The sequence below is a fragment of the Mycetomoellerius zeteki genome, unplaced genomic scaffold (assembly GCF_001594055.1).
Source record: "Mycetomoellerius zeteki isolate Tzet28-1 unplaced genomic scaffold, Tzet1.0 scaffold311, whole genome shotgun sequence".
Taxonomy (NCBI): domain Eukaryota; kingdom Metazoa; phylum Arthropoda; class Insecta; order Hymenoptera; family Formicidae; genus Mycetomoellerius; species Mycetomoellerius zeteki.
The window spans coordinates 214,229-242,177 of NW_017257296.1; the positions used below are offsets into that span (position 1 = coordinate 214,229).

The following is a 27,949-nucleotide window of genomic DNA, read 5'->3' on the forward strand; positions in this document are numbered from 1 at the left end:
TTATATAATTTTAGTAAAATATTATTAAAATGTTATATTTAATATTCTGAGAGAATATGCCTAAAATATTATTTAATATTAAATAATATGCACTTATAGGGATGGTTCAATTCATTATTGAAAAATTGTTAAAAGATTTATTATTGAAGAGTTGTTGAAAACTTTAGCCTCAAAATAAACGAGCATACATGTAAGATGATTGTACAGTTTCTCAAAATACCAAAATAAAAATAATTTTAATATTTTAACAAGCTAGACAAAATTTTCAATATAAAATAATTTTAAGAATAGAATTAAAAAGAGTGCAATACAAGTTTGTTAAATCAAAATCAAACTAATTACCATGGTCAATCAGCAACTTATTCTTCGCAAACGTTACAAATGAATATATCTTCTATCCACAATTCGGACACTCTGAATTGTTTCTAATGCTAATATCGCCCTAATATCGTCGCGAGACTGTCATCGTCAACGAACTTATACCTCGTACCTGTAAATATTACTTTCATTAGTCATTAGGGAAGGAACTTAGTTTGATCGATATACGACATAGTTGTTACAAATATTTCGAAACTGACAGCGCCGATTCACGCAACAATAAAAAACCCTTCATAACAGCTGAGCAATTAGCAGTGGACAGATGCGTATAAACAGAATAATTCGGATAAAGGCACAAGATTAAATACATGGTGTGTGCCTTTCAACAAGCGACACAATAATATAACAGGGTGCCTTCCAACAAGCAACACAGTGCGACACAGTGATCATCTCATCTTTGTTTAACATTGGCAAACAACAAGGATGTAATGATTCATTGTGGGAACTTTCCAACAAGCAACACTGCGACACAGCGATCACCTCATCCTTGTTTAACATTGGCGAACAACAAGAATGCAACGATTCACCGTGTCACACCGTGTCACTCTGTGTCTCTTGTTGGAAAGCTCTCTATGGCTACGTTTACACTGTGCGCTTAGTCCGCGACCTATACAATAGGTGTCTTTGTTTAATATACAGGATAAACAAGGACATCTATTGTATAGGCCGCGGCCTAAGTGCACGGTGTAAACGTAGCCTATGTCACTCCGGCTGCGATCCTTGTCGTTTATCAAATGTTAAACAAGGACAAACGAGCGTCGCGTTAACGGACGTGGAACGTAGCCCGGTGGAAGGATTACTCGGATTACTCCACCATGGACCGACGAATAGTCTGATACGAGCTTTATGTTTAGCTGTGTTGTAAGCATAGAAAAAAAGAAAATAAAGCCTGTTTATATGATTTATACGCATATTTGTACAAACGCGCTGACAAACGAGCGTATTTTTTACCTGAACTTGTAAACTTTAATTGAACGTAAGTTTGTAGAGAGAAAAATTCTTCCAAGTAACATAATTTTGAAGGAGCGTGTCTAGGTTAGGTTAGCTTGTTAAATTTCAATATGTAATTAATTTTATCTTTTTAAGCTTATCTTATTGAAATATTCTATACATAAAATCAAGTATCTTAATTTTGATTTTTATCATAGTTACGTAATATAAATAACATAGTTAATTAACACAGTTAAATAACATAACTTTGAAAAAAGTTTGCAATTTTATATATACAGGGTGTTCCGAATTTAAATAGCCAAACTTCGGGAGCGTATAGGAATCGATAAACTAAGAAAAAAAATTTTATCTCTAAAGTTCTTTAGAGATATGCTCGTTTTTGTTTTTGGAGAAAATTGGCCACTTAGATTCGGGACACTGTGTTTGTGTATTTTATTAAATAGCATTTAAGTAATATAAGCAAGATTCTTGTGTATTAGAACATGGTGACAGGACCAACTGAACATGGAATACAAGCTGATGTTATATTCGTCATCGAAGGAACAGCCGTTAACGGCGCGTATCTTAATGATCTTAAAACAAATTATGTTATTCCAACATTGGAGTAAGTTTTAATATGTAACATACATTCATAAATCACTTCATAAATCAATTAAGAAAAACAATCCTATCTTTGATTATATTTATATATTGCAAACATCAACTTTATTATAAGTGTTAATTGCATCATACTAACTTTCTGTATTATATATAAAATAAGGATCTGTTTGTCAATTTTTGTGTTTTTTCTTATAGATATTTCAGTCAAGGTGGCATAGAAGATAGGGAATATGTTGCCGAAGTATGATATATACAGTTATATTTCTTAATGTATAGGAATTAATTAAGTTACAATTTATTTTATTGCAATTTAAATTTGTATAACAGAATAGCACGACATTATATGGAATAGTCGTTTATCATGCTGCTGATTGCTTACCATCTCCGTGCACTGAGACTCTTGGACCTTATTCAAATCCTCATAAGCTATTGATGGTTCTAGACAAGCTTGAGTAAGTACAGAACACATAATATCTAATAATATCTTTAATATCTAATATCAATATTTTTGATAAATAAACCTTTCATAATTAACACTGTTATTTTTTTTAATTGAATATCCTTTTTATTAATTAATTTATTTTATAATAATGTTTCATCTAGAATGGTTGGTGGAAAAGGGGAATCTTTTGCAAACATAGGCGAAGGTCTTGCAACAGGATTACAATGTTTTGAAGACTTGCAGCTGAGACGAGAGCCAAATACAGCTTCACAAAAACATTGTATTTTAATATGTAATTCGCCCCCATATCAAACCATGATTCAAGAAACTTATAAATTCGCTGGTCATACCATTGAACAATTAGCTACTATTTATCAAGAGGTGAGTGACAAATTATAAATGTGTAATAAGGAGGTGACCATCATGTATGTGTATGCAGAGTGTTAGTTAAGTATGTTGCCATACTCAATAGAGCGATCCTTTGGTTTATTTCAAGTAAAAAAAGTCCATATAAATATGTGTCTTAACCGGCTTAGTTTCTGAAATAAAAAAATTTAAACTATAGTAATAATCTGTTTATTTGAAAGAAATACAGCTTGAACCAGTCAAAAACTAGTCAAAAACATAAAAAAAAACAAAAACAGGCTTTAGTTCTTCTGATGAAATAAAACAATTAGATGAATCGTTGAAAATGTCCATAGTACATCCATCGAGCCTTTTTTTTCAAAGATTGACGTACACGCTCAAAGATCAGAACTGAAGTCTATTTTTGATTTTGTGACTTTGACTTTGACTTTGTCACTTTGTGCGAATGATAACTCATGTGAAGCAAGACATATTTATGCAGGAAGCAAGGCATATTTATCTCCAACGCAATTTACCGTTTCGTCAAACATTTGCGAACATTCACCTGTTTTTTTTTCCCCGGAAAGTAAGCCATTTAAGACACATGTTTATATGAACTTTTTTACTTGAAATAAACCAAAGAATCGCTCTGTTGAATATGACAACATACTTAACTAACATCCTGTATATATGTGTATATATATATATATATATATTTGTGTGTAATTTTTCAGAGGAATATTAATATTTCTATATTATCACCAAGAAAAATTCCAGCATTATATAAATTATTTGAAAAAGCTGGCGGTGATTTACAGTCCTCGCAAACAAAGAATTATGCCAAGGATCCGCGGCATTTAGTACTTTTGCGAAATTACAATTTAAAGGAACGACCAGTCAGTCCCCAAATGGGCGGTAATGTTCACAATACTGCGGCTACCACTGCACAAATACCCCTAAGTCCACTGCAGAGTAACGACAGTCCTAACACTAATCAAGTGCAGCAGAATATCGCTCCGCCGAATCAGCAGCAGGGTCCTCCTTTCAGAAATCAAGCTCCTCCTCAGAATATCACCTCTGTGCATCAAACTGTTACGCCGTCCATGGCGGCACCAATGAATACCGCCCGACCGCCTTACAATCCTCAGATAGCCGCACCACCAAATTATCATCCACCGGGAGTAAACATAGCTACGAGGCCCAGATGGATGCGACCATTCATAGCACCGGGTGCAACCGCGCCTGCAAATACACAAGGCAGTGCGCTAATAGCACAATTAACACAACCGCCTTCATCATTACTCAATGTAGCTGCGTTTAATCAACGATTGGATGGTAAAAGCATTGACACATTTGCAATCTTATTTAATCTTACTTGATCTTACCTTTTGTTTTTTATGCTGTGTGTGTTTGAACATACAAACCTCTGTAACATTTACTTTACAGTGGCTGGCAATAATGTTATGGCAGCTAATCAGCAACAGCAACAGCAGCAACTTACGCAGCAACAGCAACAACTGCGCTTGACAATGCAGTTGCAGCAGCAAAATGTTCAGCGGGCTACCATGTCTATGGCTGCTCAACCGACTCATAGTCAACCAGGATCGCAGCTTACTGCGTCTTGTATTAGCCAGTCTGTACCTACTCAAGTATCACAAACTGTTACAGCTTCACAGCAAGCACCAGTCTCAGTATCTTCTATTACGCAACAGATTACTCACTCTCAAGCACAAGTAATCAAATTATATTATTTTACATTTACATAAACTTTATATACAAACAAAAGGATAAAGTATTAAAACATTGCAATAGAGTGATATATAGAATATAAAGTAGAAATTAGAATGAGATAAAAATCTATAATTTATAGTTTAGAGTAAATACCGTAAATCGGGGGAAAAGTTATCTTGAGTCACAAAGGATTGTGAATAAATAATAAAATAAATATTGATTCTATAATAATTTTGCAGGGCAATGTATCTACTGGTGCTGTACAAAATCAACAACTCGTGCCACGCGAGCGCCAGAACATCTGGCAAGGTATCGTAGAGTGGATCGAAAAGGCCAAAAATCCAACAGATGCCCAAAAGCAAACGAGACATGTCCCGTGTCAAGTCTCGGCTAATGCGAAAGACGGAGATCCGGAATTGTAAATAATCGTTTTTCTGTTAACATAGCCTTTTCATATTTTTATTTTACACGATGTTTGCTTTTTAGGAAAGCGGATACATGGCCGCCTAAATTGATAATGCAATTGATGCCAAAACAATTGATAGGAAGTATTGGTGGTACCTATCTGAAGAATTCTAAATCTGTTGTATTTCATCCAACACCATGTGAAGCATTGGAATCCTTAACAAAAATGATGACAGCTGGATTTGTAAGTGTATTTATTATGTATTATACATGTGCTTTTTGTTTTGTCTGCACGAATAAGTGCTGTGAATAATATATCTGCAACAATATTTATATTAATACTTAAAATTTAATATATTTTAGGCAGGCTGTGTTCACTTCACTTCTGCGTCATCAAGTCCAGCTTGTGAAATAAAAGTACTTATACTTTTATACACTGCAGACAAAAAAACGTATTTAGGTTTTATTCCAAACGATCAAACAGCTTTTGTAGATCGTCTTCGCAAGGTTATACAACAACAGAAAACGTCTCAAAACGCTTCTGTAAGACAGGTAAGTGATAGAAGATTTACTTATACGCGAAATTGATGAAAAGAAAATAATTAGAGAGTAACTCTATGACTTTGTTAGGCTAATCCTGGACCGGGTAATACGATTCCCACACCTATGCCTACTACGGGTACACAGGGGGGTATTCTTATGTCCCAAACAAATACGATGGCAATGGGAGGTGGTCAAATAACACAGAATGTTGTGTCCACCGCTCCTCCACAAACTTTAACTTCGACCAGCGGCCCCCAAATGACTCAAATGAATATGCAGGTAATACAGTGTGCTAGCATTTCTATGGAATAGAATAATAATTATATATTGGTTAGATACATTTAGAAAACGTTATACATGCGTTTATAGAATAGCGGAATTAGTGGCCCACAAGCAAATACTGGTGGCGGAGGTATGATCGGCCAACAGCGACCTCCGTATGATGATATAGAAATCGCCAGGCATCAAAATTTGCTAAAGATCCAACATCTAAGACAAACATTAGAAGCTGCCCAACAGCAAGAGGCGCAGTATAAGTCTCAACTGGAAGTAAATGTAAATATATATATATTTTTATATTTAATAGAAACTTTTTAAAAGTTTAGAAATTTTTATGGTTTCGATATTGTTTGTCCAGATTCAACAAAATCTAGAAGTGGCCCAACAGCAAGAGATGCAGTATAAGCAACAACTTGAGGTAAACGAGTTTTGAGTTATCAATAAATACATTTTCAGTATTGTGAGGTAAATTATTATTTTCACACATGTACAGGCGCAACAAGCACAGAGAGGCCTCAATCCGGCCGCAATGGCTAATCAACAGGCGAACTCTCAAAGATTGATGCGTCCAGTCTCCACTAACAATCTTGGTCTCAGACATTTATTACAACAGGTGAGAACTTGCGATAACTTGAAAAAACTGAGCTGTATTTCTATTAATGTTTGTATATATGATAAAAATAAAGATATGTAAAAGAAACAAATTTATAATACACATTGCAATTAATGTTACAGCCGCAACCTCAATATAGCGTTCGGCAAGTATTCGGAGTACAACAGCAAATGGTAGGTCCGAGAGGGCAAATAGCAACGAGACCAATGGCTCCCGGTAATGCACAAAATCAGCAGTTTGAAGATGTATCGAATTATGACTTTCTTGGTTGAGCATCACAAGTAAGCGTTTTCTTTTTAATTTACTTTTTTAAATTTTACTATACTAGTATATTATACACGCACACCCGCCGTTCGTGCACTTACACGTATCCGTGCACAAGTAAAAGGAAATAGATGAGAATATAATAATCTTAATTTTGTATATTTATGAGAAATAATACTTGTACATAGGAAGAAATACATGCCCAAAATATGTATATATAAAGTATTAAATTAAGATGTTCGCGTTTTTCAACTGTTTGTTGAAAATTTTCTGGATATTTTTGGTAACATTAATATTAGATGCGCTTTCTCTTTTTGTTGTTACGTAATCAGAAATGCTTTTAACTTTTAAAGCTTAAGTCAATCTTTACTAACAACAAACTCCATATTAATGGAATATTCTTCACTCTCTTTTAATTCGTTAAAAATTTTTTTAATCTTTTTTAATTACATTGCTAATAGGATCTGCTTGTTATAATAGGATTGTAATAGGATCTACTATTATCATTCATTCGAATGTCGAGTGATTTATATTTTCTTAATTATTAAGTGGTCAAGGACCAGCTTTGTAAAAATTGAAGAGCTTATAGCAATTCTTTTCCATTCATTTTTTCTTATGATCTGGATTATTGTTGCTTAACTTCAAACTTTCTGCAAAATACGGTAGCTTCTCCCATTTGTTTTTCGAATCAATCGAAGATTTCATTCTAAAGAAATTAAGTTTTTCTTTAATGTAATTATTTACGTTTATTCGGAATGATTTAAGATGGAAATTTAAATTGTATAACAAAGAAATTGCTAACTACAAACAATTTTATGAGCAATGTTTAGTAACACCTTGAAAAATTCCAAAAAAATTCTAAAGTTTTACGAATAACAATATAAGTAGCAAGTTACACGTTTTGATCTCGCAATTTTTAACAAGTAATAACAACATTATATTTAGTATTACATTTTATATATTTTATTATTTAGTAATTCTAAAATAAAATATGCACATATATGCAATAATAAAATATAATATACATATACATTATATATTAATGATATAATATATATTTATATATATATATATTATATTTATTCAGAAAAATGAGTTTATTAAAGAACAACTAAGTAAGTCTAAATTTCAATTTATCTGATTTATTTAATCTATTTAAATGCTTCTTATATTACCCGTAAAAGATTTTTGTAAAAAAGAAACAAGTTTTCTCAGTTCTTGGCCCTTCCTATCATGTTTCCTTCAAACGCTAAAATTCCTAAATATGACCATTTATGTACATCATATTTTACATGTTCAAACGTGTACAATTTTTCAATCTAAGCATCTTACCAATGCATTTAGTTTTACTAAAAAATAGTATATCTATTATTTCAATATTATTATAGTTTCATCTCATAAAATAACTCAGAAGATATAAAAGTTTAAGGATTATTTGATTATGATAAATAATGGAAAACACGGTTGCTGTTAACAGAACCTCTTACTTTTTTTACCTAATAATAAAAAACTGTACAAAAAATTATTATCTCTAAAGAGATGATAATTGACGAAATCAATACAATTGAATGAAGTGTGTTGTATGGCCATCTCGATAAATCGGATCATCCGTGATGGACGCGCGACACAGAGGACACGATCGTTCTCTGTCGAGCCAGGTCGAGACGCATGTCTCACAAAAAATATGCTTACAATGAAGTCTAACCGGTGTAGTATATTCTTCATGGCAAATGGCACATATACCGCCGGATGCAATCAGCTGTTCCTTCGACGGAGATACTCCAAGACTCTACATAAAGAAAGGCATTATTACACAATATGATCATGTCATAGTATGACAATTTTAACCCTCAATTTGCAATTATATTTTTACCCCCTCTGTTTGCAATCTGGGTCTTTTATGCCCAGCCCAAGTTCTTTTACCATTCTAGATTTTCAAAAAAATCTGAAAAAATTTAGAGTCTTTATTATATTATCAAATTGTTTTCTCGATTATTTTAGGAAGAACCGAACTCCGTCCTTCATTATTTCGAAGAAATTTGAGAGTTAAATTTTGCTTGTGCAAAAAAAGACCCAAATTGCAGACGGAGGGATATATTCGTATATAAAGATTGTGCGTACCACATTTTGGAACAGTTTCCATGTAGCGGTGCGAAATAGTTTTAGACGCGACAGCAGATCGTTACCCTTGCTCATCGTGTACATTATCGAGAAGAAAATTCCGACGATTTTCTCTTGACCGTGATACGTTTCAAGCAGATAATATAACCACGGCTGGACAGGCGCGACGCATCGATAAAGTTGTGATGTCGCTTCTACCATAAGATAATATTTTCCCTAAAATTTTATTCATTTCTATTTTATATATCATCTATTTTATATAATATTCAACAAATTGAGATAACGAATAAATATTTACCCGATTCTGAAATGCCAGTAATCGTACCGGTAGACAAGTCAAAAGAACTTTGCAAATGATGGTGATGAGTTTAAGGAAGAAGTCCATCATTGTGACGTAGCAAAGTAATTCCCAGATCGTGAGTGGTTCGGCATAAGGAGCAAGAGTGTACAAATTAAACGTATAAACGACGAACACAATGCACGCAGTGATGTAGCATAGAATTAGCATGAGCAACGACCAACTCCGGTTGTGCTGTTTAGCGATTTCACGTTTGAGACCATTGTTGGCATGAAAGAAAGTAACAAGTAGTACAACAAACGTGATTATTCCGGCTCGATGATCATAGAGACCCTTAGCAAGAAGAATGGTGATAAAAGGAACGTATTGTTGAAGTTGTTTCAGCATTGCCCGAGCTTCCGGACCTATCTGGACGTTGCCATTGACAGTATTTTCCGAGGCGTTATTATTATTGTGGGTTTCGACTACTTCATTCGCGGTCTCATGTGTATTATTTGAAAAATTGTTTGGCATTGTTGATACTATGTGATGATGGTGGTTGCGCACAGATTCATCTTGAGAATTCGTATCATTTACAGGATCCTCTAAATTGATTACGAAGCTATCGCTTGGTAACGCAACTGGATGGACTTGATTCCGGAGTCCATGAATGGCTAGGAACGACGTCAACGATAAGTTAGGCTGTTATGACAAAAAGAAAGTGATTAACTAAATATGTTTCTTCGAAATCTGTGTCGGCAATTGGGATCTTTAAATATACCATCAATATTTTGATTGTAAATTTTAGCAGATAAACAAACATAAACTAAGAAACGGACTTTCAAAATTAAAAACAAAGTTAATCTGCGCAAAAAAAGTCATAAAAACTTTTTTTATACGTGCGAGATGTAATGCTGAAAGCATGTTTTATAATACGTTCTTATCTTATTATTATACACATAAATTTAAATTGATGCTGATTAAATGTGATCCTAAGCTTCAAGAAGTATCCTTGGTATGTTTTGGATTTATGCCACGTTCAAATTTGGCAATTTGTTAGTGGTTCAATCTTGACACACTGAGGATGAACATAGATTGTATTGAATTGCTGAGGATTCCATATAGAATCGAAACGTTCAATTAATTGTAAAGCAATCATATTTTCACAATATGTATTAAAAAAATTTTTATGTAATTTTTTGCGCACTATTATTGCGCTGTATTCTCATTAGCCTTGTTTGATTCTCTTTAACAGATAAATTATAATTTGTAAAAAATAAATAAATATATCTATAAAATACAATCTGACTATTTATGATGATAAAACTCGTCAAAAAACTTAAAGAAGTATATCAGATTATTTTTCAGATTTTTATACATATAATCTGGAACAATAAAAAATTTGCTGTGTTTCTCAAAGATCCCTATTGCGAAGGATTAATATTGACAATGCGATGACAATACTGATGCTACATACCGCTGCCTGTATAAGAGGACGAATAGTGGAGGAGATGTTACCCGCGAATATTCTTGAACGTTCTGCCGTTCTGACACCAAAGTTAAATGCCGTTCCAGGGCTTATACTCGCCAATGTGTACCTAGTACTACTTGGCGAGTCCTGAACTTGTCTATTTTCATTTGACGTCGATGTAAGTGGCATCCTTGGGTCACAATGTCCGCTTGTCGTCTCTTCTATCGGTCTATTCTCAGCCATGTTTTATCTAAACATTTATATATATATAAACATTTTTATCAATTTGTGGGGATATATGATGTCAATATTGAATAATCTGTTAAATTCCCTTATTACGTCATTATACATATAACATAAGATGTTTTTGTGAGATGCTTTTAATATCAATGTAAACAAAGCAATATAGAATGTTGCGTAATATAATATACATTATTAAGTAACTTGGAACGGCATATGTATTAGTAAATATTTGATTTAGGACACTATTTGATTTTTTTTATTTAGGTTACTGCTTAGTTTTTGACAAAATTGCGTTTGTTCAATGCTTTTTTGCGTAAGAATGAAGGTTTGAAAAGTAGAAATAGTCATTTGACACTAAAATCGTCAATTAAATTGCTAAACTTGATGTATTTGAGAAGGTTAAGAAATCTGTAGTACCGACGAAATATAACACGTACGAACACGTGACAAAAGTAATACGCAAAATACGAAATCTTATATATAATTATAATATAGCAATACTTGGCAATGATTTATGATTTCATTGTGCGCAGAAAACAGATGATGTACGAAGCTTCGTGAAAAGTTAAAAATTCTTTTAAAGATTGCATATAACCGATTATATTTATACAATTCTATATTTCTCAACCTTTTAAAGCAAAATATCTGTGTGTTGTAGATATATTGTTTTTAACTGAACTTCTTGCAGTAAAAAAAACAGACTTATTACGTTTTTTAAAATGAGATGAGTTATAAAAGTAAGCAAATTCACTGAGTGTTGATCAATAAAGTTATAAATATTTTATAAATTTTACTTCGTTTCAAGAACCATAATAAGCTCCCTTTCATGTCTTTCCCTCACTTTTGACGAACAGCAAGATTATTATCGTATTTATATTTAAATTGTGGATTTCTATCCTTTCTGAAGAAATATGGTTCTATAATATTCATTTCTATCAATGTAGATTAACTTTAATTTTGATTTAATTAATTACTTTCCATTTTTTTCTAATTCCAGAATTTAAAAAAGATGAATTAATTGAATCGAGATTAAAATTAAATTATATCGGTAAAAAACAGGCATATGTCTTCTTTAAAAACTCTCATAACACTGGCCTTATTTTTTCTTTATTTTTTTACAGAATCTTTTATCTTCTTATATTCAATGTTAACAATATTCTATAGATTATGCATTGTTGATTGAGGATTGCTCTTTCTATAGATTTTATACTGAATTTTATACTAAATTTCATTTTATTTCTTCATGGAATCTTACAGACTTTCTCTAAGCAGAACGACAAGTGACACTAAAATGAATCGAGAATGATTAAAAAATGACTTTTAATGATCATTTTGAAGTCATTACGACACCATTTTGATATCACAATGACTTGTTGTTCTGCTTGGGTTGTACTATATTTCATATTTCGTGCGCTATTTTTATGTCGCTATCGGTACAACAGATTTTCTAACCTTCAGACATGTCACCATTGATGTTAGCTGGATGTCATCCTTAATTATCGTTATATCACGATTTTTATCATCCTTATACGCCAAAAGTTGTCGAGTTCGGTTTCATCAAAATCGGTCTATCTCGAACCAAATATTTATTCGCTTTTATATCACACATATATCACTCGTATATCTCCAACAAAACACGAATAAATATCGTACGTAAAAAGAAAAATCTAACGAATGTACCCTTTGTTTTCAATAGTTTCCGAGATAAACATAATTTTATCTATAGGTATAGGTATACCTTGTGAAAGATGTAATCACGCAGATCCCGCTACGATCGTCGAGCGATTCTCATTTCTTCAGCTCTACAATCCCCGGTTCGCGAAAATGACGCGAAATTCTGGTTTCCACGACTCGAATTTCTTTGGAGCGTTTACGTCGGCGACCTTCCGTCAATTCCGTCTGTCATAATTTCGAAGCGCGAGTACACGTCGTATCACGCCATCCTACACGCGATTATCTGTACGACGTCGATTGGACCTTGCTCGAGCACGCGTATTGAAAACGATGCACGCGTTTGAACGTAGGTACTCTGACGTATCTCCCGATAACGTCCCCTTCCATGTCCTTTTGCGAGTTCTTCTTTGGTTTTTTGGATCAACGACGGTACTCGAGCGTGCCCCTAAAGTCCCCGTCTCGTCGAGGGAGAGTCGGGGAGTAGCCCCATTAGATACCGTTTCTGTTATTTTCCCATGTATTTTTTATTTGCGTCGGCACTGAAACGAGAAACCTGCATTACCTGCATCGCATTTACGCGCGTTATTACGGAAATACTGAGATTGACGTATAGATGTTAGCACGTGTCTCTAAAATGCTTTATCGGCTTTGCGGCAGCAACATACTTTTCATTAAAAAAAAAATCTCGCGGTAATAGATAAAAAAAAATGCTCTCATCCCTGTCCAAGTCACCTGTTTTGAAGGTAAGCCTTATACAGGGTGTTAGTTAAGTACGTTGCCATACTCAACAGAGCGATTCTTTGATTTATTTCAAGTAAAAAAGTCCACTTAACTAACACTCTATATAGGGTAACTCCGGTATATACGCCGCACCTATCAAAAACTTAATTTATTAAGTATTATTTACTATGTTTATAGTAAACGAACTATATCAGTAAAAACTTTGTACTGTCTACTACTATGAAAAAAATATTAGAAATCCGAAATATTTATTTTTCATGTTAAAAAATAAACTTTTTGAAACCTTGTATTTTTGTCGCATATCCCATAGGGGTGGGATATATGGCTACTCATAGGGGGAAATAGGGTATGTACGGCTCATGAAAAATTTACAAATAATGCAAACATGCTTAATAATAAACATGTTTTACTATTCCACTACACGTATGTATCACGAAATAACCACTGAGTCTTTTACACGTCCTACATTAATCATTTTATGTAGATTATAACTTATGATGGCGTTACTTATTACAGTGACAAATCGATTCAACTCACAATAAATTCATTAATATTAACAGTAAGAAGCTGAAATCATAACACAATACTAATATAACATAAAGGCATGTAACAGAGTAGTTACGGGAAAATTACCCCCACTCCTTCTATTTTTTCTGATTTCTGCGGCGTAAATCCCAGTGCGGCGTATTTGCCGGAATTACTCTATCTATATTACATTTATATAATTCTAGGTAGGACACAGAGTCATAATTAAGTCATAATAATATAGTAAATTATTATGACGTTATTTGAAATAAATTTATACCCAAGGAACATACCAAGTCAAGGGAAAGTTAAAATGATTTTATTTTGACGTCATGAAAGTCAGTTATGATTTTTTGTTGACTTTTGTGTGTTTCTTGAGTAAATGTGACAAATACATGATGTAATTATAAAAATGTTATTACGATTTCTCTGCGTTCAACTCAATTCTCCACTTGGAATGTAATTCTAAATGTTATTTTTAAAACAATTTATTATAAACGATAGCAGAAAATAGTTGAGGAATAATTGATGATCAATACGTTAATTAAACTTTGAAAAATAGAGATTATTATAAATTAAGTTCTCGAAGATCGATTTACTTTGACAAGTGACCCTTTATACGCGTTTTGCTTTTATTTACTTTCGTGTCCTTCGTTTCCGCTTCTTTATGCCATTGTCGCGAACCGATTCTATGTAATTGTAAGTGCAACTTGATATCGGGTGCTCGATAGGCGCGTTCACGATCTTCGTCCAGATAATCGAGGCGATCGCTCCCAGAGTCCGTGCCATATAAAGTATCATCTGATTAAATCTCATGTCTTCTAACCCGTAATACTAGATAGAGAAATCATCAAGGTATCAATTAATGCGTTAGAATGATCAAAACATATGTCTTATCTCTTTTATCTTTCTTTTTTTTAGATTTATTAAAAAAAATTTTTTTTTAAATAGATTTTTCTAAAATATTTTTCTTATACAAATTCAAAATTTCTAAATGTTCTTACTTTGTGTGTGCAGTACATGTTTACACTATTAAATTTATAGTGTCAAATTTAACTTAACTTGAGTCGCCACTGCTCTTACTTAATCATATCGTTACTTTATACTAAAACAATGGTTATATTTGATACTATACAGTGTCAATTTGATATTATATAGTATCAAATTGACACGATACAGTGTCAAATTTAACTATCGTTTTGGTAAAAAATAATGATATATTTAGTAGGAGCAGTGGCGACTCACGTTAAATTAAATTTGACACTATAGATTTAACAGTGTATAAATAGTGTTAAAAATTTATAGATAAATTAGATATGATATAACAGACAATTTATGAATTACATGAAATTATATTAATGAACTATATATAAACTACATGATAATTCATAATTATATATAAATGAAATAAAATTTAATAGTAAATATATATAATAGCTAAGCAAAAATGTGCAAGTGTTTTTGCACGCCAAAATTTATTTTCTGCTATAAAAACACGCAGTTCTACCTGAAAAATAACAGGAGCCAAGGCATTCTGTTCTGGATAAATGTCCTTCCTTTTCGGTCTTCTCATTGTTGTTCTTAATATCCGTGTAATATCTTCCGAGAGCTGTGAAGTTTTTAGCTTTATGACTTGTATCTTCCATAAGAATCAATATTTTTTCTCGCTGTACGCGATTTTATTTTTGTACCTTTATTTCCGAATTATTGGGCAAATGTTGCTTGGCGTAATGCAAGAGTGCGATATATCGTGGATCGCAGAAATCGGCCTCCTTATGTCCTGTCAATTTGTCTCTGCTTAATAAATTCAGCACACAGGTTTTTAAGGCATGTTCCGTCCACGTTCGACCGAGTGTATTCTTGATTTTTGTTTGTAATTCTTTCCACTGTATAATATACATATATATAAATAATAATATATAATAATAATAATATTTATAATATATTATTATTATTATTTAAGATTATATTGTACATATTACATATGTATGTGTAATTTTTTCATAATCCAATGTTTTACCTCCAACATTGTACCACTTTTAGGCTCTTCGATGTGCGCTAAAACGGTGCTCGCTAATACCTCATTTATATGGAGATCAGTTAAACCCAAAATTTGCGTAACGTGAGCAATCGGAGCTCCGCCATCATCGTCACTAGGGTTAAGATAGACATTCAATTCTCTTATATTGTTACTTTTACACTTAATTCAATAGAAAGATATAATTTCACAGTTTTATCGTTACTATTTACGCGAAACGAATTTTTGTACTTTAATTGTAATAATTTTGTATTATTTAGTTTATAAATTATAAATTATTTATAACTTAATATTTTTTATAATTATAGTTTTATTACTTTTTAAACGTATGTTTAATATTTGAATTTTTAATATTTTTATTTTTAACAGAAATGAAAATTTCTATACCATAAGAGAATTGAAAAATTTACGCATTTAAAGTGATGTATAGTCTGAGAAAATCCGCGATCGATGATTTTCGGCCGTCTAAGCTCTCGTTCACGTTTCTCAAACAATCTAACAAAAATTGCACCCAATCGCCATCACCGCTCACATTTGTCAACGTTTGGCCTTTGGCAGTCAAACCGATGATTGCTGGTAAGGTTGCAAGAAATTCCATACCATCTTCATAGGTATACTTAAAACCAAGCAAACGTTCTTTTTCGTTAACTAATATATAATATTAATACATGGTAGATAAAAGTTTTCTACAATAAAAATGCGTTTTTATGTACAGAAAACTACGTCATTTTTTTCTCTGTTATAATTAGCTCAATTATAAAAATTCATAAATGAAACTAATATACTTTACTTTTATAGAAATAGAAATTTTGATATCTTGAGTAAATATTTTTTGCTGTTTATATAATTTTATTCATATTTTTTTAATGAGACATAATTATATTTTTATTTTTATGTTTCAATATTTTATTATATGTTTTATTAGAAAGAAAACATTTTCATTACTTTTATTATTATTTGCAATATTAATTTTGTAATTCTTTGAAGGTTTTTATTTATTTAGTAAATTTTTATAATGTCACAACATATTTTCAATTACCTCCCAATAAGTGTAAGGCATGGCACCGTGCCTTTTAGCTTCTTTCGCCTGCTTGCTGATGTTGAAAATTGTGAGCGCAACCGACAATCTATGCAAAGGTGTAATTATTTCGGGCATCGAACGCAGAATGGAAGCTATTGTTTCGCCTCGTGGTCCCGACCACCATTCTGCACATTTTTTACGTCGTAGCGTCCAGTCAGCGATCAATGAAGCAGTTTGCTGCTGTGTTGGAACGTCACCGGTTAGGAGCAACCAAAACACAGCCTCCGCGCTTGGCGAGTTTCCTTCACGAGGCAGCAGAGCGATCACTTCCGGTATAGTCAATCCACGGTATACGATCTAGAGAAGTTTTATTTTTAACGTTAAAGTCTCTCTTTCTCTCTCTTAAAGAAAAAAAATTGTGTAATTTACGAGTCGCAAACATTATTGCTCGAAATTTTTAACAATTTAATATCTGATACATTTTTACGAAATTTTAAGTTTTATGATAATGAAAAGTTTGACAAATTTATAAAACTATATTATCTTTTACAGACACACGCACACATTCGAAAGATAAAGTACATGTTATCTTTAATATCTATATTTTTTAATATATCATTATTTATTTTATTAACCTTTAGAGGACCGGCATTTTTGCCTTGAAATTTTAAATTTTTTTAATGTAAAATTCATGTATATATTGAATGTTTATGTCACGAGGAGTTGACGAGTTTTCCGCTGGCCACTATAGTGTCCGGTCCGCAACGGGGTGGCCAATGTGGAAAATTTTCATTTTTTGTTTTTAGTATTCCTAAGTGTTTTTGATGTCGAAGAACACGTTTCTGAAGTCAGATTATCGAAATTTTATGTAGAAATAGTGTTATTTATACCCCTAGATGAGTCGAATTGAATAACAGACATTTACGAACATATGAAACTTTCCTTTAGCGTAATCCAGGACTAACGACGTGGACATAGAAAGTTATGTAGTTCCTTTTTTCGTTTTTTTTACATTTTATACTTTTTTATTTTTTTATTTATATTATTTTTTGCTAATTATCATTTTCCACCTATCAAGTGAAAATATTGGAATTTATGGCAAAGTCTATATTGTATGAAAATCTTCAAAACGCATTCTCAGTTATATTAATGAAATAATAGTTGAATATTTGATGGGCTGCGATGATTCAAGTTATACAGACTTCTATTACTGGCCACTATAGTGGCCAGTCTGGCCCTCTAAAGGTTAATGTATCTATTTTAATTATTCTTTTAATAATTTAAATATATCTTGTCTCTTAATGTGATTAAACTTTGTGATTATTACGCCGTGTTTAGGATCAAGTTCCGAGGTTTCCCTGACGATAGTTTTTACATCGTTTAATCCAGTGTACAGGTTTTCGACCGTGATTTGACTGACGACACTTGGACCGAAGTGAAGTCGAAAGTTTCTCAGAAGATCGTGATGCACGGGAATCTTCTCGCATAGGGCTTCCTTTAGATTTATGCTTGTACTGGGTTCTCCTCTCGTCTTGCTCACCTTTGGATGACAGATTCCATATTCATTGTATTTTTCGGAAAACTGTTTGTCTTTCAAGTAAAATAAGCGGCGCCATTTTGACAGGATTCGCGAATTTTACGAATTAATCATTCGCGCGATCTCGCGTACTTTGACAAATTAATTCCAACCGTCAGTACGTGTCGTTCCCCCGTTCTAAAGTTGGCCTTTCTGTCGCCGGAAAATTGCGTGATGCAACTTCTCCTCCTGTCCCGCAGAACGAGTAGATGGGCTTTTTCACATCGAAGTCCTCTCGACAGACGTAACATCTTTCGTAATAATTTGTTCAATTGTGAACCCAAATTAATGGTTGATACGCTACGTGGAAAGATATAAGTATATAAGATGAAGTAACGGTAACCTCTTTCATAATAACTTGAATTTATGTTTTATATCAAATCAAACGGAGAATTTTTCATATTAAATCATTTTAGAAACATTTTGACACATTCAGTCCAAAGAAAAATTGAGAAAAATCAGAAGCGAGATCTTGAATGCGTTTACTTCAAGCAGTCTTCTTCTGTTCAAAAAGATTTCTATGCACATCGTTGAAAAATAAAAATAAATAATTCAAAAAATGACGTTAAAGTATATCATAATTCTTTAAAAAGTGACTTTGTAATTATTTTGGAACCTTTTTAACGTCATTCTAATGTCATGATGAGTTATGTTCTGCGGGAAAAGTCTAACCTAAAAAACATAAAAAATTAACAAAAAATCAAAATGATTTTATTTTAATTTTTAACGTCAATAAACAGTTGAACACAAAATCATTATTTTAATTTTCATGGCGTCAAAATAAAGTTGACTTTCTCTTAACTTGATGTATTCATTGGAAATGGGCTTTCTGCAGTAATAAACAGTTAGTCAACAATAAGTCAGTAATCAGAATGACTACGTGGTCGAATTTCATTTTTTACAATTAAAAATTTTTTGCTTAGATTACGTTACTGACCAATTATACAGTGTAGATATAATTTGCCCCGAAAACTATCATTCTTCTTATTGGCTGACATATTACGACGTAACAATCTAAAATGATTTATTCTGGATGTAAGTTTCCTAAGATTTATGACTTATAATTCTGACTTGTCACTAGTATGATATAGGCTTACTGTAAGACTAATTTGTAAGACTTACTGTTGAAAGCCCATAAAGTTTCGCGAGTATATAAGAACGTGTCAACTTTCAACGAATTAAAAATTAAAATAAAGTAGGCGTTTAGGCGACGTGTAGAAAAAAATGATATGCCACGTGCTAATGTCTCACTGGCGTTTTTATTGTGAACGTCGTGCATGTGCATACAAAATAAGGGATCACGTATCGCTCTGCCGGTCGTTCTCATGCTGTCGCATACTCGCGCCGGTTACAAAACGATTAACGCAACTTGCGTTTGTGCAAATTGGAATTGAGCGATCTTGGGTATCTTTTATACCCCTGTCGTATATGACTCTTTAACATGTGCATTCGAGCGTTCGAATGTAACAGATAATAATGTCGATGAGAGGCGCTCTCTCTATTGCTGGTGTCACTGATGTGTGGCGCGCGACAGTATTAACGCTTCGTGATGAGTCACGGGGATGCGTCTTATCTCGAGAAGGACCTAATGTAGAAATTACGCGTGCACATAGCATCCTTCGTAGAGTACATACAAACGGTAACAACGCTAATACACGATATATGCCAGTATAATCTATGTATACAACATGTCGATAACGGATAATGTATATTATAACGATTACACGTTTCTCGCGATCGACTGATCGTTAGATTGATAACCAATTAACTCTCTTAACAGCATAGTAAAATATATGTATATGTATATGTACTATTGCTTCGTTTTCACCGAGTACCTACCTACTGCGTGAATATAATTAGGCCGAACGCGGGAAAGGGTTGAGCTGAGAGGAGTTCCGCGCTGCATTTCGCTACCTTCTTGTCTCGTTTAATTATCGAAGTATTTTTTTTTAATTTTTATGCTATTTAATAGTCTTCTGAGCATTCTAACGCGTATTAACTTCTATAAACGATCTCATTCCGTCTAGAGATCTGCATAACTCATTGAAAATCGGTATACACATGTAAAAGTAATTTTACTGCGTTAAATTGATTTGTCTAGAAAATTATAATTATCATCGTTATAATATTGTAATATTACTATATTAGTGTCGTAATCGACGATCTACGCATAAAGGAAGATTGTTTAAATATGCAAATGCGATTAACGTGAATACAAAAATTGGAATACTGTAGGAAGAGACAGGTCCTTTCCGTTGAATCGACGGGATTTCACCGAATGAGCCCCGCTAAATTAACGCGCGAAATCTCCGATATATATAATTCGGCGATTAAATCGCGTGTCGCAGCGATCGATTCGCCGTTGACGTAAATCTCGATTATTATTGTCGCTTATTTCGAAACTTGTTATTTCACTCGTCCACTCGCTCGCGTGATTACGCACGTTAGCACTCTTGTGCAGTTCTTAGAAGAGTCATCCCCGATGTACGATGTACTCTACCACTCTCGACTTTCGTGCCTCGAGTGACATGCTCTTCTAGTTGTCATTGCTCTGGTTTCATTGCTCACGGGCAAGTACGGGTACACGATATATGATATTGCATTGTATGATCGACTGCCTCGTAACAGGGAAGCGATTTGGTCTTAATGTCAAAGAAGAATGCACCTCTCGCTGGTATCGTGCTGATGGGATCGCATCGGTTGCATGGCCGCGGGTGACGGTGAGTTCGGCCTACCTTCTATTGCCTGTATGCTCTTCATCAGTTCCCGAAATACCTGTCAATCAAAAGATATCGAAAAGTTGCTGTAGTCTTTCTAATTTACAATTTCTTTTAAGAGGCGACGCAAATAATTGTTCAACAAGTTACGCAGACTGATTGTGAATGTCAAAGAAATGGACAGAGCAAGGGGAAGACCGGAAGTCTTCAAGAAATACACTTCTGAAATGCGGTTTGTTGCAAAAAGTAATTTTTTGTGTACGTATTAAGAGAAATCCAAATCCTAACTTCAAATATTCTTTAGTTTTTTTTTTTAAATTAAAAGTTTTGAAGTCATTAAATTGATTAATTACTTGGGAGGATGATACATCTGATTTATTGTTAGTTTTTTAGAAAAATGAAGGGGTGTTTGAAGTTAGGATTTGGAATTTGTAATAAAAAATACAAAAGCTACCTTTTACAATAAACCACGTTTCAAAAGCGCGTTTCCACTTCTGGTCCTTCTCTGAAGATTTAAAAACATTCTAAAAGCTAAAAAAAATTTTAAGAAAATTCGAAAAAACGGGAAATCCCGAGTTTATTTTTAAAGACAAGCTCTTCTCGATGAATTTTTCGACGTCGATATTTCCTCGGCGAGCATTTCAGTAATCGCGTCTCAATACTCGTAATTTTGGTATTAAATGCTAAATATGAACGGTAATTGAAGTGCATATTAAAATTTTAAAGGAGCTAAGTTAATCTTAATACAAATGAGATGCAGATTGGCAGCGGGTAGATTGATAAATAATGTATAACGCGCACCTGCACTACGCGACAGTTAAATCTGGCACTGCACTCGACGTAACTGCATCTCCAGTGTTTCCGGACGAGGTTCACGATGTCCCTGTACCTGGTCCCGGAAGCGACGGTCTGTGACAGTTCGTCCTGCTTGTTCCCGACCACCAGCAAGGGTACGCCTCTCATGTCGCGCGCCTCATAGATTTGCTCGCGTAACGTTCTAATATACTGAACACAATTTCGGTCGGAAATGAAAGAAAAACATACCGGCGAATTAACCCTTTCACGTTTAACCTTTCACGTTGGGCCACTTGTAGTAGCATATTCAAAAAATTTTGTCCTTGGTAAACATTAAATCATTAAAATCAGATACGACATATTTCACAATAAATGGCTTAAACGTTAATAAAAAAATATTGTGATAAACTGATGAATACTATTATAAAATATAAAACAAATTAAAATATATATATATATTAAGGATCTAACGAACTAAATCGATGGATTTGTGTATATATAAAACTTATTGTCTAAAGATGTAAATAAAGAAAATGTTTTGACTCGTGTTGGCATTTTTATTGTATTCGAAAAATTCGAAAAAATTATTTATAAAATAAAAATAATTAAAGTTAAATATTATCTTGTGTCGGTTTACATTGGCTTATATTTTTATTAATTTTATAATTAAAATAGCTTTATAATTAAAGCTTTTCATTTAAAAAAAATCAGACGAAAGGGTTAACTCAAAATTTCATAAGTTATTTTAAATTAATCAATATTATTTCTTTGTGTTATATTGAGAAGATGTATGTATAGGCTATCTTAGTACATAATTTCAATGTCAAAAGTTAGAATACTTTTAAACAAAGTAAATACGAAGGAAGATTCTTCTCTTGCAGTCGCTAATTACTTATTGTATTATTTCATTTCTCGTTTAACAATGTTATCAATATCACGACTTTTTATTTATACTTTTGACTTATTATTGACAAAATCAATTTAACGTCATTTAACTTGTACTACGTTTTGTCCCCGAGAGACCACCTTTCGTCATCCAGACAAACATCCACATAATCAAACTTTTATGCCAGCAACTTTGATGCGACTTCAAGTCGAAAGTCGTGACGGCTTTCGCAAGAAGGGAAAAGGCTTGCAAGAAAAACTTAACAAAAAAGATATAAGCGCGAGCTACGTTTGTCATGTTTCTGATGTTCTTTCCGAAGTTAAAGTTCCGTTCTACAAGTGGCCTGCTCGCAATTTATCGCGATTTTAACATTGTGTGAATCTCAATTGTACATACCTGAAACGTGTCCTGATTACTGAGATCAAATACAAGCACGTACGCTGTTGCACTCCGCAATCCGTAATAACGAAAGTCCGTCCATTCCAAGTGCGAACTGACCGGGAAGTACGGGATGGTGGGCAAATCGGTGATCTTCAATTCGTATAATCGATCGGCCAGCACCACGCTCGGATAAAATGTCTCCCGCCTCTCAGTCGGCCTGTACTCCTCGGAGAACTCGCTCCAGACGAATTGCTGGAAGCGTAAACAAAAATCGCGTATTCATAAAAACAATTATGTATTCAGAGCCTATTCTCTAAATTCTTTGGAGTGGAATCTTATTCTAAAGAATAAAAATTGAGTCAGTCTTGAAAAAGAGCGGCTCAATTTTAAATCTTTGAAAGTAAGACTTTACTTTTCAGAGAAATAGATATTATTATTACACGGAAAGAACGGTTTTACTGAAGTATTTAAAATTTTAGTTACTCTTTAAATCTTTTGAAGTGAAATCTCACTTTAAAAAATTCAAAATTAAACCAGTCTTGAAAAAAGAGTGAAAATATTTTCACACTTGAACAAGAGTGGCAGATTTTCATTCTTTTGAAGCAAGATTTTACTCTTTTGGAAAATCATTCTGAGCTAAGGAATGAAATCTCATTCCAAAAAAAAGGAATGAGATTTCATTTCTTTGGAGTGAATTTTACTTCAAAAGAGTGAAATCTTAAAAAAGTGAAAATCTGCCATTCTTGTTCAAGAGTGAAAAAGTTTTCAAGATTAACTCTTTTTTCAAGATTGGCTCAATTTTCATTCCAAAAGATTTAGAGAGTAGATGTATACATAGATCTAAAAACAAAAAATTTTGTTGGACCATCAAAATAATAATATGTAAGATTTTCAAACATGACGAGCAATGTTTTGACATTCGAGCAACCAGCTTGAATGTCCTACATAATTATTTTGATAACCCAATAAAATTATCGTGTTTGTATTTAATCCATCTAGCTAACAAATCTGTATCTAGATAAATTTTTAAATACTTCAGTGAAAACTTTCTTTTCGTGTACGGTCGATTGAAAGTTCTCCCGCGCAAGTAGGTATTTGAACTTAAATTTCGTCTGTTAAAAGAAATGTTAAAAGTGATTTGGCTTTCTTAGGATATTCGTTATGCCTTTTAATTTCCTCGGAGAGCCAATAATCGTCGTCATCGATAAGCGGAAACTATTATCGGAAATGAACGGAGCGTCCGAGTGACTCGTTTCCACGATTTGTTTCCTTCCCTACTTTGAAACAAAGATTCTGACAAAGATTCCCGTCGATCGAACGTCGCACGTCGTACGAACCGCTTTTTCATATAAGATATTTGCAAAGTTATCGCAGGTTCTTCGCTTTTTATCGGATTGATAAAAATTACATCATAAAATATAAGACTGATGGAACATATTTCTAATGTTCAAATTTTAAATTATGTTAATTAAACTCTGTCTCTATATTAAGGTAATTAGATCTCTCGAATTTCGAAGCTGCGCGTTTAATATTCAAAAGATTAATTGAGAGATTCGCAGGGCAAAGAGTAGTTCCACGTAAAGTACATACAAGTAACATCTAATTGAGAGATGCAATCATGTCTATTAACCTTTAAACGCCTCACTACAGGAACAACATACTGATATATAGCGCATACTCAATTCAACTTGATTACTTATAGTTTTCATAAAAATGAACAAATATAAGAAATTTTTTTTTAAATTGAAACGCCAGACGAAAAAACATAACGGTATTAAGCAAATGTATATACTTTTATTAATAAAAGAAATAATTATAGGCAGTGGAAAAATCTTTAAAAAGATAAGCCGAGTATACCGAAAAGGCGTAAGAGTTAAATCTTACTCGGATTATACTCGTTTTTCCCACGCCGGGTGCACCTAGGAAGATAACTTTAACACGATCTAATGTGTCCGCAGGGCTGTCTTCCTCTTTCGAACTTCCTTCGGCGCCCTCGTAAGTTATTGTATTTCCGCCTCTTCTTTCTAAATAATCGAGGTCCAGCTCTGCGACAGAGATGATAGAATTATGTAACATGCAAATAATGCATAACTGTACGATGAGAACTTGTTGCTCATATACGAGGAGCAATTTTATTTCATAATTATACTCGGTTCCTGGAACTAGGAATGTTGCGATGAGAGTCTCGTTCCGAACACTCTTGTGATATATACGCTAAAGTTTTGCAAATTAGATACAATTTTGATGAAACATCGGAGGCATGCAATACCGTATGATTAACCAAAGTTATTCAAACTATTCAAAGTACAAGAACTATATTTTATACAAAGAACTTCGTTATATCGTAAGTTATTGTATTTCGGAAAGAAAGAATTTGCTGAAGTATTTAACTAGATATACAGGGTGTTTCCAAATTAAATGGCAAAACTTCGGGAGCGTGTAGAGGAGTAAAAAACTAAGAAAAAAAGTCCTATAGACATATGCTCCTTTTTGCTTTGTTTCGCAGGAAATCACGAAAAAAGAAAAAAATATATTTAATTTATTATTTTAATTATTTTATTTATAAACTTTTTAATGAAGATTTTGTTCGAAATGTGCACCTCTTGCAGCAATACAAGCATTGCATCTGTCAAACACGGCTCTTGTAGCAGCCAGGCACTAAAGAGCGACTGACAAATTCATAACAGAAAGTGGAAAATGTAATCAAATATGTCGGTGCTAGATATGGCAAGAAATGTAAACATTTTTTTTCGATTTCTCTGAAACGGAGCAAAAACGAGCATATGTCTATAGGACTTTTTTTCTTAGTTTTTTACTCCTCTACACGCTCCCGAAGTTTTGCGATTTAATTTGGAAACACCCTGTATATAGATCTGAAAATAATTTGGTTGGACCATCTAATTACGTAGGAAACTCAAATGTGAGCAAAAAGTTTTGACATCTAGTTACTAGTTCGAGCGTTCTGCGTAATTATCTTAATGATCCAACATATTTAGTTTCTAACTAAATTCTGTATCTAATTAAATTTTTAGATACTTCAACAAAACTATCCTTTCTGTGAATCTTTTATACGGATTAAATCCAGAAGCTATAAAACTACATTATAAATGCTAAACGAAACGAGTTACTCGCGAAGAATCGAGGAAGGGAGAAGGTCCACGCAATTAACATTTATAAATATTCCAGTTCAATTAATATGCACGAAAAGTATCAGAAAATTATCATGCTTTGCGTTTTTTCGCGAGTGTAATTTCTAAATGTGACAATGTCCACGGGGAGAAGCGCCGCGGACCAATGGAATAAATGAATTAATTAATGGTATTCAAATGTGGATCCCTTTCGGAACGAACTTTACGCGTTAGTCAAGTTGGAAGATCGCTTCGTGAAATGCGAAAGCTCATTCAAGTAAAGAAATTCGAGATATTCTTGACATTTGTTTCGCCGACTTTGCAGCAAGTTGCTCTAGTCTTCCTCCGTGAAGATATATTATTCATGAAGCTAGAGAATATTTTTAGGTGGTACCCATGCTATCCATAAGTCATAACATACCTTTCGCACGCAAATTCATTTGTCTTTGTAAATGTTTTGAATCGCAAATTTGCTTTATGATCACGTATTTGCTTTATAATCATCGTAAGAACGGAACAACGTTTGCGATACCCACGCATTGAAAGAATTTAATTTAAATATATTTTAATTTAAAAAAGTAAGTAAAATGTAATTGGCGATACATTATACGCGAAAATGCATGTACATCTCTGTGATTCATGAAATTTCAAAGAAAACATCTATATGTAATTACATTTGTGTACAAATTGGTTGAAAGCTCGCGATATTGCTTTTGCATATCGCATAACAAATCGACACGTAATTATGGATGCTTATATGAGATTTTATCTCGCTCTCTTGAACACGATGCGCCATGCTGGCGTATAAATAAAAGCGTTGACGAATGCGCTTTCTAACGGAAATCAATTCCCAATTTATGATTAAATAATCGAATCAATTAAGAAGATTAAACGTTCTTATAATAAGACATGCATTACACTGAAAAGTACCTAATAAAGGCTAATTATATTTAAAACGGGAAGAAAAATATATTTTTATAAATAGAACAAGAAAATTGAGAAAATTTTTAAATAAAATAGATAGCTTTGATAATTATTTTTTTAAATAAAAATAAAAATATCTCACATGCATTCTGTACGATGAATTATCAGAACACATCACGTGTATTGACAAACGAATCTCGTTTACCCAAAAGCCGTTTATTCGCGTGTAAGATCGAGCTTGATGGGAACTCATTGTCCTTTGTGCGATCCATCAGATTTAATCGTAATTAGAACATTGCACTCGCGACGAACATTCGAGGTGCACTTATCGCCGCGCTCCGACGACCTTCGTGGTCGAAATTCGCCGATCGACTGACGCGAAACTCCGGAGTACTGTCTCTTCTAACCAGGGATCAACGACCATATACATAGATATATGTTTTGCAAATACATATATATGTGCAGAGAATTATAATCCCGATTTATTAAGATGGCATTTAAAACATATATACGTTTTAAATTTTATATGTATAGTTATATATGACTAAATAATACATAAAATATAAGTAAGTTACTTATAAGCTTTCACAGTTACGTAAATAATATAAGGCGATAAAATATAATCCGCAAACAATTAAAATGTACCACAATTTACAGTTAATTTCGTTGGTAAGTACGCTTCAATTGTTTGCGAATTATATTTTATCGTCTTATAAATATATTATTTACCTATGCACTATAATAACCATGGAAATTCATATAAACAATTTACTTATATTTGACAATTTACGTTTTATTTTTGAAGCCACAAAGTATTTTCATTTTAATTGAATAATATATTATGTATATATACCTATATCTTTATATGTATATATATATA

General features: G+C 33.0%; 4 protein-coding genes across 10 annotated transcripts in view; 1 reads left to right on the plus strand and 3 right to left on the minus strand.

Moving 5' to 3' along the window:
• Rnft2 (ring finger protein, transmembrane 2) overlaps window positions 1-12,477 on the minus strand; it is a 13,999-nt gene extending 1,522 nt beyond the window's left edge. The window contains exons 1-5 of one of the 5 annotated variants that reach the window (XM_018451505.1): window positions 12,402-12,477; window positions 10,427-10,670; window positions 8,971-9,651; window positions 8,673-8,888; window positions 7,718-8,340 (exon numbers count right to left, since the gene is read on the minus strand). In XM_018451505.1, coding sequence (XP_018307007.1) covers window positions 8,107-8,340; window positions 8,673-8,888; window positions 8,971-9,651; window positions 10,427-10,663 — 1,368 coding nt within the window. In that variant the 5' untranslated portion in view covers window positions 10,664-10,670; window positions 12,402-12,477 and the 3' untranslated portion in view covers window positions 7,718-8,106. The other 4 variants (XM_018451506.1, XM_018451509.1, XM_018451507.1 and 1 more) reach the window with 4 other exon arrangements.
• The window catches only part of LOC108724842 (Mediator complex subunit 25), a 39,409-nt gene continuing 12,622 nt past the window's right edge, over window positions 1,163-27,949 (plus strand). The window contains exons 1-15 of one of the 3 annotated variants that reach the window (XM_018451500.1): window positions 1,163-1,239; window positions 1,809-1,933; window positions 2,125-2,170; window positions 2,257-2,381; window positions 2,533-2,752; window positions 3,451-4,051; window positions 4,163-4,449; window positions 4,687-4,865; window positions 4,934-5,096; window positions 5,216-5,404; window positions 5,483-5,674; window positions 5,765-5,950; window positions 6,033-6,092; window positions 6,168-6,287; window positions 6,410-6,568. In XM_018451500.1, coding sequence (XP_018307002.1) covers window positions 1,225-1,239; window positions 1,809-1,933; window positions 2,125-2,170; window positions 2,257-2,381; window positions 2,533-2,752; window positions 3,451-4,051; window positions 4,163-4,449; window positions 4,687-4,865; window positions 4,934-5,096; window positions 5,216-5,404; window positions 5,483-5,674; window positions 5,765-5,950; window positions 6,033-6,092; window positions 6,168-6,287; window positions 6,410-6,559 — 2,658 coding nt within the window. In that variant the 5' untranslated portion in view covers window positions 1,163-1,224 and the 3' untranslated portion in view covers window positions 6,560-6,568. Of the gene's footprint in view, window positions 1,355-1,808; window positions 1,934-2,124; window positions 2,171-2,256; window positions 2,382-2,532; window positions 2,753-3,450; window positions 4,052-4,162; window positions 4,450-4,686; window positions 4,866-4,933; window positions 5,097-5,215; window positions 5,405-5,482; window positions 5,675-5,764; window positions 5,951-6,032; window positions 6,093-6,167; window positions 6,288-6,409; window positions 7,409-27,949 lie in introns of those variants that run through there. The other 2 variants (XM_018451499.1, XM_018451501.1) reach the window with 2 other exon arrangements.
• Window positions 12,796-18,587, minus strand: LOC108724844 (citrate synthase-like). Its single transcript, XM_018451502.1, has 9 exons — window positions 18,352-18,587; window positions 17,990-18,202; window positions 16,681-17,019; window positions 16,052-16,257; window positions 15,624-15,756; window positions 15,295-15,489; window positions 15,111-15,212; window positions 14,244-14,437; window positions 12,796-12,876 (listed from the first exon to the last, which is right to left on the minus strand). The coding sequence occupies exons 1-9, from the start codon at window positions 18,487-18,489 to the stop codon at window positions 12,843-12,845; spliced, it is 1,554 nt and encodes a 517-aa protein (XP_018307004.1). The 5' UTR covers window positions 18,490-18,587; the 3' UTR covers window positions 12,796-12,842.
• LOC108724848 (ras-like protein family member 10B) lies at window positions 20,186-27,426 on the minus strand. The gene is made up of 5 exons (XM_018451512.1): window positions 27,275-27,426; window positions 24,902-25,062; window positions 23,033-23,269; window positions 21,757-21,960; window positions 20,186-21,013 (listed from the first exon to the last, which is right to left on the minus strand). Exons 1-5 carry the CDS (start codon window positions 27,339-27,341, stop codon window positions 20,888-20,890), a joined length of 795 nt encoding a protein of 264 aa, XP_018307014.1. The 5' UTR covers window positions 27,342-27,426; the 3' UTR covers window positions 20,186-20,887.